We start from the raw sequence: 16488 nt of genomic DNA on the forward strand, positions 1-16488 counted from the left end.
TTAACTACAAGGGGGCTAAAAAGGTTGGCGGAGGTTAAAAGGTTCTCATGAGCGATGTTTGCATTTAAGACACAGGGTGTAAGCCATAATAGGGTACGCGGTACATATTTGCTCTCCTCTGTTTGTCATCTAGTTATCTTCCAAGCGCTTCCGCTCGCGTTACTCGGCGGAAAATGGTTTTAATTGAATGGTAAATTCCTGAAACTTGTGTCATGAGACGACGGAACGTTCGCGAGATTCTTAGATGTTCATACAGATCAAGGTGTTGAAGGCGTTGGTCCTTCGTTGCAACTCGATAAACACGCCGCGCCGAGGCGGAAACGCGTTCCTCTCGCCGAAACGCGTCTCGAGCCTCATGGAACGACAGAGCCGGACACTTTCTCTCGCACACGGGGGATACGAGCCGCTGGTATTTCAAGGTGAACGTGGTGAAAGAAGAGGAGTATCTCCCGCGGGAGTACCGCGGGAGGTGTCCCGTGGTGTCAAAGGTCGCGCGACGAAGTGGCCGGCGGCCTTGGGATTACAGAAGAAGCTATTCCGGTTATCACAATCGGACTCCGACACGCGTTTTTCGTCGCCCCATCTCGCGTGGCCACTCAGCAGGTGCGCCGTGCAAAATGGGATTTTCTACGTGTGCGAGAGCGGCGACCATCAGACGCATCTCGGAGATTGCTGGCCACGGCGGGTGTTCCGTGCTCTTTTTTCTCTTTTTTTTTTTGCTTTGCAGCGAGAATCCCGAACCCAGTCCCTTCCCATCTCTTCCCTCCCGATTGCTTTTAGCGTGTTGAGCGTGATTTATTTCTGTAACGAAGAAAGTACTTGCGGCAAATCTATTTGGCACATTCGCGCGGCAATCTGCCTTCGATCGTGCTTTTAAGAACGTCGAAAATAATCTAAACGTGTCATGTAAAAAATAAAGAAAGTTTTCCGAAAGTCTTCTACCATTTCTCATGTGTAACGAAAGATGGAAATCCAACTATCGCGGACGGAAAGTGACATTCCTGGAAGTGGCAAAATGACCCAAAAGCATAATCTCCACTGATAACCCGGATAAACTTGGACGAAAGGCGCGAGAAATCGGAAGAAACGTATAAATAAACTGTGCGATACGCTGATAGAGAAGTCGCGCGGAATTATCTATCGCTTGTGAATTCACAATACCGATGTGTCGCGACCCTGATCAGCTTTTTTTATTGCTAAGCTTATTTGCCGCGAATTTCATTTCTTGCGATTATATGTATTTCGCGACATTATAAATTATTTCATCCATGTTAACGCGCGGAATGTTCATGTTTAAACAATCCGATGGAAGATTAATGTTCCGACGCGACGTGTTGATTTCATAAAATCGACGAAAGCAAATATCACACGATTATGGTACAGTAGCCTTGATAATCATTATTGATATGATAAAGAACGATCGAGCATCTGTGACTTATGAATACATAATAAAATTTCTGAATAGATAACTATAATCACTCTTTTGGATGAAAGAAAAAAGTACGTGGATTTCAATGTGCCTCTTTTTCGCATAATTTTTATAGCAAGCAACGAAGAGTTCTCGATTCTCTTTTAACTCATTCTATTACATTTTCAAGTATTCATAATCAATTCATTAGTCATGCTTTAATTTTAAGCAATCCGCGGCTATTTCCAGTCACGAATGCCAGCTGTGAAAACGTGAAAAATGTTCGTGCACGAGAAATCAATAGAAGGAACGAGATAACAGACGCGGCGACATGAATCTTTAAGTCAGTGACGTATGAAAAAAAACTATACGTGCATTCGAAGGGGGCCCACGCTACGTTCCGTAAGTAGAACAAATCGGTACCTCGCGTCCGTTTCTCTTCTGACACGAAAGGCGCGCTCCAATCCGCGTGACTAATCTCGTTTCGTGTCCACGAAAATCTTGATGGAACTCCACGTGACCGTGCGTGCTGCCTGTGAACGTTCTTTATCTCAACGATCACGTGGGTCCTCGCGTACGCCGGAACGAAGTTGCGCCTGCAAACGCGTATCGTCTGGATCGTGTGTAACGAAAACGCCTCACGAGACGTCACGATAGACTTGTTTGTGATAAAAAGTAAATGGTTAAACGTAAGGTTATCGTTACAATTTACGATCAGGCGTGGCGGTTATTCGTCTCACCACGCGTCCACGGCGAAAGCCGGCGCAAACGTGCCTCCGAAATGGCACGCGTATGAGAGATTCTTAAAAAGGGAATTTACCCTGCCAGAGCGCCATTCATTTAACGAGAGCGGACCTCTCACCTCGTTAATCTGCGCGGCGCGCGATTACACGCGTTCCACGCATATTCCCGCCGGACGGATGCGATTTAATCGTCGTTTTAACGAGTCGGCGTTAACGAGCGCCCGTTTGTTCACCCCTCGCGAACCCCGACAAGTGGATGTACAAATTAACGCGGACGCGAGCGCCCGACGGGGCGTGAAAGCGAAATAATTAGAGAAATCCACCGTCGCCGGCGCTAAACGCCGCGTCCGCGCGCTGCTCGCCGTGACCGATAGATTCCGCGTTGTAAAATCAATTTTTCCGCCTCCTGGCCGCGCGGTCAACGCGTACCTATATTACGCAACTCACACTCCCGACATTTAGGAAGATTAGTCCGACGCGAAACATTTTAATGATCGTGCAGCGTAAGAGCAATTTCGATCCTTTCGTGAAATCCGACGTTTAGCAACGTAAATGCATGTAAAGTGCAAATTCTAATTTTCGCCGATGCGCCGTAAACGATCGTGCATCGTGCGTTATTTCTCGAGAAAAAAAAAGGAAACTTAAGAGACTTGATTTCAAATGCCGCCTTGCTTTCACCCATCTCTCGATGTCTTGGCGAGTCCGGCAAAACGTGCGGATTGTGAAAACGCACGTGCGCAACAATCAGTTGGGTGATTTCCTGACAGAGACCCGACGTGATCTTCAAACTCGAGATGCGAGAGCACGATTGGTTCCCCTTTTCCAGCTTCCTGGCACGGGTCGATATAGGTCCGGTTGGCATGACATTTCTTCGCGAACAGCAGGTCGCGCGCTACAGCTACAGATCGATCGATTGAATCGGGAACGGGGCACAACGTGACAGCCGTGACGGGGAGGGGGGCCGCCGTGTTTATTTATCACCGTAAGCACACCGCGGCTTTAAAGGGGCGACAAAAAGCACCTGCCGACCTCCGTGCGCGACGAAAAACCAGTCCTCGTTGTACCGGTTGCAAGGATCGGCATCAACGATCGGTGTCTTCCTTCCTCTCGCATTCGCTCTCCTCGCAGCTTCCTTCTCAATTCCTCCTTCCCTCGGCGTATCACGGCGAGACTTCCCCTACTCCCCTTTTTATCGATACCGAAATCCTCTCTTCCTCTCCTTTCGGCTCGGATTTCGCGGCATCGTCGCTCTACTCCGAATCCCATCTCTGAATGGCGGCGCAAAAGTGAATGGGACGCCCGGCGAAAAGGCCAAGCCGCCGCGCCGCCGGTCGCGGTCGACTGTCGTTCGACCCGGACGATCGTAAAATCGAGAGACGCGACAAAAACGTACGTTCCGCGCATTATGCGTGCCGTGGACGCGAACGAAGAAGATCGGAGGTAGGAGATTTCCCGCGAGGGATTAAAATTGCTCTTCTTAGCGTCGTTCGGCTGATACCCCCTTCGGCTTAAAAGCATTGGCGACCGTTGGATAATCGCCCGCAAAAAAAAATGACTTTTGCGCAAAAGCGCAAGATGGATGGCGGTCTGATAACGCGTTTTTAACCTCGATCATCCATTAACTTTAAACCCTTACCATATGTCCTCCTGGAAGATACATCTCTGCTTCTTGTCATTTAAACTTGTTATTTCTTCCTCGAAACATTTATTTCAATTCTTAGATTTACGTAACTAGAGGAAATATTATTATTTTCTCTAATTTAATGTTGTAACTTTTATGCGTTAATAAATTATTCAAAGTAAACATAAAAAAGTTTTAATTTGCTGTATAGCAGCTATATGATGATGTGCGTATCTCAACATTACTGTAGTTTAATGAAGAACTAAAAATCAATTAGTGCTTGTATTTCCTAAATAAAGTGTCTACTACTAGAGGATAAATATCATTTCTATATAAATCCGCTTCATAATCGCTCACGATTAAGATACATTCAAGTAGAACGACACGTGTACCACGGGCTTCATTCGATATTAAATCAATTTAATGCCTTTTATCGCGGACATGAAGCAATCTCCACAAGAGTCTAATGCGGATAATGTCGTGTCTATTCGAAATAAATTGTAAACCGGTTTCGACAAACGCGTGACACCAAGGACCACGAGGTCTCGCCACATTGATCTGCACCTTCAATTTTTTCTAGGCTTTCCGAACAACGCGACATATAAAGTATCGCTACCAAAACACAATGATCTCTACATTCGAAAAATACACTTTGATCGAAATATCAGTTAACTCTTACGCTTACGCCATTTGTACATGCCATTTACATTCTGATGCGTGAACCACACCTGTGTTCACAGTTCTCCAACCTCGCTCGGCAAAGCGTGACAAGGCTGAGCATCGTTGCCCTCTTAGCTGTCGTACTTTATAATAATTCTGTCTTACAATAAATAGGATAACCAAATAAATCTCAGTGTATCTGTTTGCTCACAGTTAATAAAAAAAATCTATTTTCGAAGAGATTTATTCTTGAATCGCCTACACCCCTCTATCAAGAAAAAACAGTTCCTTTGAGTAATCGGAAGTCGACGGCTTTTTAAAGGGTTTATCTCTTTCGTACCCCTTTGTAGCACATCCGGCGGAGATGCGGCCCATCGCGTCCGCGGACTTGTCTCGCCCCCTCTCGCCCCTTTCCATACCGATGCCTATTGTTTCACGGTGCATCATCGCGAAGTCCGTGAAACAACGTGCACGGAGGTTTCTTGCGGAGGTAAAGGCGAAGGACGAAGGGGCGAAAGAGGCAACGGCGACGGGGTACCACGGCCGATGCGGCACGAAGGGGGCAGTGGGGGCGAATATCGCTCGCACGCATGCGCGGTGCGTTCCGCGATCTCTCAGGCAGGCCGGCGGCTGCTCCGACTGGCCTCAGTCGTCCGCGACATTCTGTCCGCGATACGATTCGGCGTGAACGTGTCGTATCCTCCTCCGGGTCCCACCGAAACGCCCGTGCCCCGGTCTAGCAAACTACCCCCCTCGAAGGAACCGGTGGTGAACGGAAGAGACTCGTGATATCGCACTTCCGAAATCATCGGAATCGGATGATTACGTACGAAGGATATCGTTTAGGGGATATCCTCTTGTAAAAAAAAATATCCTGAAATAATAATCTGATGAATGAAGAATAAACGTTGTTGAATTGTCTGAAGCGTGGTGAATGAATCGAATTAGCCGGTGAATCGTGGACTCTCGGGACTCAAACACGGACACTTAATAATTTTTAAAAGATTAAGAGGGTGGATTTTTATTTGAGACCACTGGCAATTTGTGGAACGCGGAGCGGCGCGAGATGACATTGTCACGAATCGTCTTCGCGAACGAATCCCGGTATTTTCTGTGACGTTCAGGTGATATAAGTAATCAGTGACGGGCACCGTTTCGCAGCGATCGCCGATTGCACTGGAGCCGCGCCAAAAGGAGTCACGCTCGGGATTGCCCCGCCGTTTCAAGTTCCGCGGTCACCACGTGGTCAGTGCAACCTGGCCGCGACATCGCCGCGACGTGCGGTTAAATTTAGAGAGAGATAGAAACGAGTCCGTGGTCAGGGAAAATTGACGGGATTCCCGGAATTGAATTGTCGACTGATCAGCGTCGAGAATTCGACGGGGCGCGGCGCCCCCGTTTCAATTCCGATCGATGGAATGCCCGACGTAATACCGATCGTCACGAGTGCTGTTGCTGCTGCTCAGCAATCGAGCCGGCTTGATGCGCCGCTGAGGGACACGCGACCGGCGAGATATCGAAAGGTGATCGACAGGTGCGACCGCGCGAAAGCTGCAGTCACGTGGCCCGGGATGATGTAAGGTGATCTGAGAGAAACGGCGCTGCGGAGAGAGAGAGAGAGAAAGAAAGAGAGAGACGAAATGACGCGCGACAGGAGGCTGCTGCTGTTGCTGGGCCTGCTGATGGCTTACGGCCTCTTCGTGGTCGAATGCAGGTACCATCAGCGCGAGGACGCGACGACGACGGAGGCGAGACACCGACACAGGCACAGGCATGAGTCCTCGAATCGAAGGGGCCACCACGAGCTCGACAGAAGATCCTGGCAGGAGGTGGACTACGAGTACGACGGGGACTCCGAGGATCCGATCGACGAGGACGATTACGAGGCGCGATCGTATTACGATCATCCCAGATCGCATCATCGATCCGCGCAGAAAAGTTATCATAGTCGGTTCGAGCCGCGCTATCCGTCTAGGTATCACAACGGCGGGTATCACGCTGGAAGCGACTGGTACGACGAGAACAACGGCAAGCGCAGGATCTCATCGCGGTACAATACGAAGAATCACCGATACAGACCCGGCAGGACCTACCACAGGCCCACATATTCGCGCAATCGCGACGCGTCGGACTTCGACGACGACACGTCGGAGGAAGATTATGATTACGAGAGGCCGCACAGGTACGGAAACGGCGAAGCAGATAAGCACCACGAACGGTGGAGGAATTCTAGGCGATACCCGCCCTCCAGGAGAGACTCGAGGAACAGAATGAACGGTCATCACGGCGCGAGAAGACATCGCTTGGAAGATCACGAGGACGTCGTCGATCGTGTCGACGTGACGAGATGGACGGACGACTGGAAAAGAAGATCGAACTCTTCGGACTCGAAATACCATTTCGCGAAGGACGACCGAAAGACGGAGGAGGACGAAGATTACGAGGATCACGGTGGGCTCGAGGAGGACGATAAAGACGAGGACGAAGAAGATATTTGGAAAGATATCGCGGACGAAAGGAATGAGGACAACGAGGAGGAAGAATTCGATAACGATTTTTACAAAGGCGAGACAAAGCCACCCTTGAAAACCTATGACGATATCATCCGAAGGCTCACGTCCGACGATCCGAAAACTACTGTCAAGAGAGATTATCGGAATATCGAAACGAATAAGCATGTAAAGCGCGATGGCTACAAGAATGTCAAGCACGAATCGAGAAACGTCTCTAGGCCGATGGATCTCTTCACGGGCGCGCCTCATGCCGCTAGTACCACGTCCAATTATTTCGCAAATAAACGAACTGCGGAGAACTCGACCGTCAAATCCACTGGACATAAGCCCTCGAAAAACACGGTCGGTGATTCGGTGGTCAAGGACCACGATCGGCAGGAGGGAAAGATCGTCGATACCCAGGCTAAGACTAAAAGCCTTGAGCAGGATTACGACGAGTACCTGAACAGCCCGGATAATGAAAAGGAAGACGATCTCAAAGCTGGAAACGAGGACGACTCGGCCATGCAGGCAGATGTCACCAATACGGTGAGTAACAGTCATTGTGTGAAGAAAATTGATTTCTTAAGTCTCTCTCGACAACTGAAGCGAGTAAAACAGCAGAAGAAACTATCGTAATTCCTTATGTTGCTAATCACGGCGTAACGAAGAGATTGCACAACCGTGACAATAACAGGATATTATTTAACAATCGCCGGCACGCGCAGACATGCAACACCGGCACACGTAATTCATGTTTAATTTTAATACATAAATATATCCGTTACTACAATGTTCAACTTAACATAAAATTACAGTAATTAATTGCATTCATTGATTATTATCAATAAGTTAAATTATAAATTAAATTAAATTAAATTATTCTTGCTCGACAAGAATTATGTCAACCCTTCGTCTGTATACATATAGGTCTACGTCATCTGAGTCAAAATAATATCTGCTTATAACTGTAAAACTTGCAAGCCTGCTAGAAAATATTAAATAAAAGATATGCTTATTAATGACTGCAAAATCGTCTATTAATTACAATGTAGACAGATATTTTGTAATTTTTTTAGATTTTTTAAAAATACTTTATGATAAGGAAAAATTATTGTGTCAAACGTGACAGACCACTCCGAGGTGCAAAAAAAAACGTATACAGACGGAGGGTTAAAAAACCGTGTTATTTAACGGCGTACAGAGAATTGTTATAAATCGACCGAGTGTCATTGCGTCACGATATCGGAGACAGACCAACTTCGAAGCGCGGATGCAATTCGGTTTCCAAGAAATCGCGGAACGAATGAAAGAGCGCTTTCGTATGCATCCGATGCCGTCGCGAGAGCTCGAAGCCGTAAAGTCAGTTACCGTCGAGTTCTCCCCGGATCGACGTTACCACGGTGGAGATTAAGATCGAGTCAAGGGTTCGACTTGGCGAGCCACGTACGGTCGCACACGGTGAGCCCGATCTATTCGATGCTTTTCCTCGATCGCGAATGCGCTGCTACATTCGCATGAAACACCCAAGGAAAGAGCACGTGGCGCGAGAGACCGTCCTGTAATAACTGTACCCGAGGAGAACCCTCTTGCAGATCTATCGACGATCTCGGGCAATCGACGATCGTCTTCCGCATCTTTCCGGATACGTACGGTGATCCCGATCGTAATTCTCGTCGAACGCAAGATCAGATACTTGGTGAATCGCCGCTAATTTACCGTGCTATCATTTGCGAGAGTTCGCTTACAATCGCGATTTGTTTTCTCATTATGGTCGGTCGAAGGTGGACAGCCGTAGAATTATAGGATACAACACGTCCTGTGCCTTTTGCCAGCAATTTGTTTCGATAAACCGAGCGCGTCTCTGAAGAGTGTCATACTGAAAATAACGGGCTATGACAATGATTTACTATATGATGACGAAGGCAGCGAAAAGATTTATTTCTGACATATTTATATATTGGCTCGTTCGTGTTTACTATTAAAACTAATTTTGTCAACGCTAGGATTACGCAAAATGCCAGCGTGCCCGGCGAGCGTAAGCCGAAGATCACGAATCGATCGCTCTGTCTGTCATCGTAGCGTATAATAAGATCGACGGGATAGCGCATTAGAATTGCTCGTCATTCACGTAATTCACGCGGGACGTGGGCCAGATCATCCGAGATTGCTCGTTCCGCGCTGCCGAACTCGAGATTAACTTTCACGAGGAGCATCGGCGCCGAAGACAGCGCCGGCTTGCCTTGGAACATCATTTCGAATCTTGACAACCGTCATATTGCACAAAACGGACACCTGTCCGCTATAGCTGTAGCACTGTCACGCCCGTCAAAAATCATTTTGCTTCGCGAGCGACGACGTCTAGTTTAATATGTAAATGTCCTATATCCTATACGAACATCTATCATTACTCGTTATAATTTGTCATTTCATATTACATTTATAAAAGTACAATTTGTCAGTGATATATTTAATAAATTACGTTTTGTAATAAATAATATCCAACAATCTGTATTAAATAATTATTTTTACATTTAGTTATTAAATTAATTAAATTAAATTATTAAATTAATCACACATTGAGATTTAATTTATGTAAATTTCTCATTTAAGAACAAATTAATGAGACATTCCGTGAATTACAAATCCCTGGGCTACAATGTTAATTATTTTCTCATCGGTGCACATTGCCAAACTCATTTCGCGGCTCCTCAAGATTGTTTAAGTGCTCTGCTTCTGAGAACAACTTCAGATGCGTTCTATTATGAACGCTTAACGTTATTAATGACCGGCGTATCTGCGTAAATCGCGACGTCGGTGATTCCCTTCATCTACACAGAGCCAAGATTAGATTGACCTTGGCAATGCGAACCAGCATCAGCAGTCCGGCAAAACTTCTCGCTTCATTCGCGTCAAAACTTCTCAAATTAACGTTCGCAGACCTGACCTCGGAAATCGCCGCCCACTAGGCGCCAATCGTCTGCCAGACTTCACTTGACAGCTTGATCGTCAACAGAAGACCGATGCAATAACAGTTCGAAGATTTTGTTTACCGAACGCGAAATTCCATGGGGAAAGAGATCCAAAATAATTTTGCAAAGTGCTCGCATCGTTGTATCGATACGAACCCAGAAATATCGTACAAGCAATTTCACGAATACGTCACGGTATATTCCAAGAAAAAAAATCTATAATACCAATAATACCACAGCACATGTAATTAATATAAGCGGGAAGAGATTAATTCGTTACTTTAGAAGAACGTTTCGACAACGAGGCTGCAACGAGCCTCATCGCTCTGATGCCTTATGTGCTCCGGCGTCAAACGAGAAACGCGATGCGTGCACCTTAATTTCGCGGTAGCTCGCAGCGACGGGCGGCCCCGACGAGCAAAACGACGATGCACGTCCACGGTGGCTGTCGTCGCGATCGTGCTTTACCTTTTTTTGCGCCAATTTACAAAGGTAAACTCGCCACGTTCCATCGACTTCTGCATGCCGGCCGGAGCGGAATTACCGCGGCCGGGGGTAATTGAGCAATTCCACCGCGTGCACGTTGTCCATCCGTGGTTTTCCGTCGTAAATTCACGGTGCACCGATGCCGAACGATCAAAGAGAATCCTCCACCGCCACCGCCACCGCCACCGGCCGATCGGGCTACCGAAGGTTTTCGGTTTAAGCGACCGCAAATTTTATTGCCCTATGCAATATGGAAGGGAGACGTACGTGGGGACGGACGACAATTAGACTTTGCATATTTAGTCGATGATTAATCCCAATGACCCATATACGACGGGAGAACATTGAATTAACGCTCGCGTACACGGTAAAATTAAATTAAACGCGAATAATTCGATGCTTCGCACGGCGGCGACTTGAAAGAAACCTTCAATTTTCTCGTATATCTTTTTACCCATGTTCCGGTTTACTGAGCATCTTCAAAAGGCGCACAGCTCGCGATTTGTGCGGAACCGACTAGCGTTAAATTTAATTACGTTAGATCTTCGGAAGATAAATAGTTCGGAGCAATACTTATTCGCAATATGCACCTTCAAACGCCAAGGAATGTCGTAATATATTGGAATGAAGATAACGTTTGTTTCAAATATAGGAAGCAAAAGTAATGGACATTGTTACCATTGTTCTTTCTTATTAATAGCACGCGAATGCGTCGTTCAGGCCTTAATCCAGCGTTTTCTTTATCGTTTCGCACGTCTATCTAACGACACTAGGTTAATCCGCAATTGACCTACCTCTTAGTGAAAAACATCTTGTGCAACGCAAAAGTATCGGTCTTATCCTAGACGCTAATATGCTAGTAAATGCATGTTAACCCTATCTTGTTCGCTTCTTAGGATTCTGGTTGAAGCTTCGGAAAAATGACGTTCGAGCGTTATCAAAACCGGAAAAATCCATCGTCGTGTGGAATTTTATGATTATTGTCATGTGCTACTTATGGATGAGCGCTAGAAGTTAAAGTTCGCGAGAATATATCACAAATATGCCATTCTTCGAATCGAGAGTCCAATTTATCTGTGCATTATCAAACAAATCTTCTACGTTTACGTTTTATCTTTCATGCATTTCTCGCGAAATAGATGCTGTCTACTACGATAAAACATTCAAAAGTAAAGAAATAATTCTTTGAATTTGAGATCGTTTCAATACACGGCTGTTTCGAAAATATTTTCAGATTTCAATCGACATACATCGTAAAATCTCCATTAACGCCTCGTATACACACCAATAAAAAAGAGATAATCACATTCTCAATGATTACAGACTAAATATTGGCATATTCCCCGTTAGTTTTTCTAAGCGAGTCATCCTCGTATTTCACCCCCGGGGCGCATGTTACATCCGGAGAGCGCTCTATAGATGCATAGCAGCCTCTCAATCTCGGGGGAGAGATGCGATACGTTTCAACAACCTTCCTGCCTCGCCTCGGTAAACAGTCGATGGACTTCGCGGAAGCGCTGTTTACGCGAAGCTCTTTCGGTGTTCCCTTTTTTCGATCCATCCGTTCCCTGCGCGCTTTCAGACCGGCTCCATCCGCGAAGAGAGCTCCTCCTTCGTCTCGATTTCACGCAGCCGCGTGCCTGCAATGCGCGCGCTCTCTCTCTTTCCTCTCTCCCGAGTAGGTACGCATCGCCGAAACGTACCCTCGCCCGATGGTGTGTGCGCATTAAGAAACGACTTTACCACCTGACCGCGCCGAGGAGCGCTCATAAATCCGCCGTAAAGCTCACCGCGGAAGCTCGTTACCGCGACGCATAAAATGCGGCCGGCGCGGCGCATCGCGAAAGATCGCATCCGCACCGCGAAGGAAGGATCCGGCGAGAGGGAATCCACACGAGTGTGGATTTACGGGCGACACGTAACGCAACGAGGCATGAATTATAAAGCATCTGGATGAGCCCTCCCTTCCCGCGCCGCAAAAACCGCCTTCCATTTTCGGCGATCGTAAAATGCCGGGCTATTTTCGTGGGTGGGTAAAATACGCTGATGGCACGATGTTGGTTACATGAGCGAAGAATTATCACAATGTGCAGTAAATCGACATCATACATTTAATTTCATATGAATCATTAAATGCGTTTCGTTGAATGCCCCGTTGAGATGGTGAGATCAGTTTCTTATCTTCCGCGATTTAGTTGAACATTTAGTTAACGCAACCTGCGTGATTTCATCTTGGATATTTCGCATTCTTCGCGTTATCAATCGTGTGATCTTTTATGAGTAATTTGCGCGCAATTAAGACCAACTTGCCTTTCTCAGCGACACGGTACTTGCGCATCGCTCATTAATCGCGCACGTTACTCATTATTTCTAAAAATACAACATAGTCATCGGATGACGATAAACGACAACAAGCATCGAAAAGTTGACCGACATCGGTGAACAGGCGTCAAAGATCGTCGAACCACTGACCTGCCAAGATAATGATTCGTCATCGATGTCGCGGAACTGCTTTCGAGGCTGATCTATGCAGAAATGCATCTACTTGAGGGACGAATCGCCGCGTATAAGGAAAATTCTGACGACATTAATAGTCGAGTCTACTTTCTGCTGGGCTTTCTCCGCGGTACAGAAACAAGTTAAACATAGTTTTATTAATTATTCATAGCGACGAGATTTAAGTATTTCGTCATACGAGCTCGACTAAATTACTCATCTGACGTCATTATTCTGACAGTAAAAACACGAAAGTTACTGCTATGTTGCCTGCGGCGGCAACTTGTTTTACATAAATCACCGTAAGCTTATATTAGCTCTCATTTAATTGATCATGCTATGTTTCTTTCCCTAATTTGATAATGAGCAAAACATGAGTTGCTGGACGACGAATAATTAAAGTAAAATAAGCAACGTAAAGGGTGTAACTATTATTAAAACTTGTTTCTAAAATTAATCACGAACCGGTGACCCGCCAAGATGACGATAATTTGTCGTCGTCGCGACGCAGTGATTCAAGACTGAAACAGTTAATGCATACGATTCATGAAGGATTATTCAAGACCGAACTTGTACGGAGACGTATTTTAAGCCTGGCACTCTCGCGTTGCATCAATTCGCGGCGTAGAGGCATGTCATTAGTCTCTTTCATTGAGCACTTGTAAAGCGATCTATCAACGAAAGTCGCGGAATCACAATACAAAGCTCGGAGAACGCCCAAGAAGAATAATCAAGCGTGAAATGAAGAAGAGTCCGTTGCTGATAAAAACTATCTTCGCAATGAAGTCTCGCGATCTGGGTCTCTCTCTCTCTTGTTTGGAACACGAAATAAACACGGAAAAGCCGAAATCAGAGCGTGACTTTATTTAACGCGAACACGACCTGATATAAGACGACATCTGTCATATCGAAATGCCAGAAAACTCCGGCTGTTGTGTCTAGTTGTCGTGATTTATCAAACCCGAATCGTTTTGCTGACGTAAGAATAGACGTGTATTTTGTTGCTAAACAACGGGCTCGGATCCAGGCGCTTTTATTCCCGAATACTTTAGAAAATTTTATTAAAGTATGTGACCTTTTGCGTTTCCTTTTTCTTTTTTTCTGCAATTGACAAGTTGCATTATCCTCGCTGAATTTTGTATCGCGCACTCCGGCGTCATTTAGACTCGGTAAAAATTGCTAATTATTCGAAATTGTTGTTATTAATAGCAATTATTTTGGCTCGACACGCGTTTTCGGAAAAATTCGCAGAATTTTCTACAGTGCGATATTTCTATTGCTAGAGACGATATTAATACTCGCGCGGTTTCTATCCTACTTTATGGTCATTATTAGTCAAATCAAGACGGATGTTATAAAAATATAACTTTGTTCACATATGACATATGATAAATCGCCAGAGGAGCAGTGAAAATCGCGCGATATCACTTCGCGCTTCATGCGCGCATTAATCTGAATTAGACATGAAGATCGGTGACTCACGAGTTTCGGCAAGTCACTTCATTTCGGCTCGCAGAACACTCGTCCGCGTACCGACTCTGCGGGATACGTACTAATTAATTCCTGGAACCACATCCGCAATGAGAATTGTCTCGCTGACGTATTTGAAGTTACACGCACCCGTTCTGGATTTACGTCACTGGCGATCTCTGGCCGCCCTCCAGGATCAAGCGCAGTTAATAAAATCTGAGATGTTCATTTAAGCCCTTAATACTTAAGCGTGGGGTTTATTTTCGGCATATTATCTCAAGGTTTAGATTCAAGAACGTCTACAGGCCCTTCCAGAATATCTTATGGTGTCTTTTGAGGACTGACAGCCGGTAATTACAAGTTATGTTATTTAATGTTACCTTATTTAATGAAATAACAAAAGGTCTCTCGAGTTAATTCAGGGTCAACAATTAGGGAAAAACGCACACGGTAACTTTCACCCCGCCAGCTACTAATTAGAAAGTTAATCTCTGCTACTTAACTTAATACCTATCTCGCCGAGGGACATAAACGTCCCCGATTGTTATTGTCAGAAATATTTATCCTCATCCTCATCCTAAATCTGTTTCGACATTTTTATCGAAAGACAACTCCTGGCGATTTTCCAAATGTGCCGAACGCGGTAGGTTTCGTTCTTCTGCAACCAGGTGCAATTCGCCGGATATATTTTGGCAATCGTCCAGGTCACCGACCGGTCTCGATCGAATTACACCCCTCGCTCGTTCCTGGAGATATATCGATCGTTATTCATCGCGCAGGACGATACTATCGATTCCGGATGCGAGACGCGGCGAGCGAGAGATATCGCTCGAATTTTCAAGCTGAGTTTTAGGTCAAACCCGCGTCACTTTTGGAGAACTTCCAAACGCTACGCATCCCCACGAACGCGAGTCGCATCGCAATCCAAAAATATTTCCCCGGCGTCGTAACTAGACGAGACACTGTCGTTTGCATCCAAGGGGAATTTAAAGCCGTCGGAATTAACGCATTTAAGTAGCCGTGACTTCTCGCGGACGTACATCTCCGTCGACTATCGTTATCGAACGAAGAGTGACAGAAGAATCGTTCTCGCTATTCCTTCATCGTCCCATATCGCGCCAATAAAATTGCTTTTTACTGAGAAAATTAATTGACAGAATGACCTAATAAATATTATCGAGTGTCTCGTGATGTGAGGTCTATCAATTGCAGTGCCGCGATATACAATGTAATCAATAATTTCGACCGCAATTTCGGGCGTCATGGGGCGTGAGACCTGTGAGAGATTTTTCCTGAGACCAACGATCAGAATATACTCATCAGAGTATTAATTCTGTTTACACTGTCGATGGGGGCAGGGGGACGTACCCACGAATCGCACCGTGCCACACCTCGATTTCCATTAGGCCCTTCAGAGAAACGGGAAGAGGAAAGGCAATTTCGCCCGTCGTCGCTCGAAAGGCGTCGATCGGTCAAATAACATGTTACCACCTTCGATTTAAGTTAATGCTCACACACGGGGATGAAGCCATTATAAAAAAGTCCTGATACGGGATCCGAGCGCGCGCCGATGGGAAAAACGGAGGATCCTGTTTGTCTTACCAGTAATCGGACGCGTGTGCCTCTCGGGCTTTAATAAAGCTTGCGTTATCGACATTACGCTACCCCATTAAGTTCCGATGAACGCGTACGCGGTGCTCTATTGCATTTTTTTGTATTTGATACTATCCCGGTTTTTTATGGCAATCTACAATAACGTTTTCGCTATCGATTAATCGATCGTAGAATCACATTATTCTCGCAATCGATTCTCGGAAATCTTATTATCATTGGAGATTAACGCAAAGTCGCGTTATGTAACGTCGCTTTTCAGACTCCGTGTCAGGTTGTGGTAGTCAATATAAATCGTTTTAACGACTTTCCAGTTTGGTAATAAGAAAACGAGGAACGGCCGGTTCTATAGTGCATCCACACGATTTCGCATCGGACGCAGCATCAAAATACAAAGCGCGATCGATGGTGCGCTCGTACGGAAAACGAAAAAGAGGAAAGAGAGCAGGTAGTACGATTTCTAAGAAAGAAAGAACACGTTTGTTCACGCATAAAGCGATGGGATCGCGTCTCTCACAGAGAGAGAGAG

The 16488-nt window shown here is 45.8% G+C and overlaps 1 protein-coding gene and 1 long non-coding RNA gene across 2 annotated transcripts in view; one reads left to right on the plus strand and one right to left on the minus strand.

Annotated features, from left to right (window-relative positions):
* LOC139820086 (uncharacterized) overlaps nucleotides 1–16488 on the minus strand; it is a 95490-nt gene that overhangs the window by 38268 nt on the left and 40734 nt on the right. The gene's annotated exons all lie outside the window — the stretch shown is intronic.
* LOC139820085 (uncharacterized) overlaps nucleotides 5085–16488 on the plus strand; it is an 88152-nt gene continuing 76748 nt past the window's right edge. Inside the window, exon 1 of the mRNA XM_071790052.1 lies at nucleotides 5085–7473. Coding sequence (XP_071646153.1) covers nucleotides 6073–7473 — 1401 coding nt within the window. The 5' untranslated portion in view covers nucleotides 5085–6072. The remainder of the gene's footprint in view (nucleotides 7474–16488) is intronic.

Source organism: Temnothorax longispinosus, chromosome 10, assembly GCF_030848805.1.
Source record: "Temnothorax longispinosus isolate EJ_2023e chromosome 10, Tlon_JGU_v1, whole genome shotgun sequence".
NCBI lineage: Eukaryota > Metazoa > Arthropoda > Insecta > Hymenoptera > Formicidae > Temnothorax > Temnothorax longispinosus.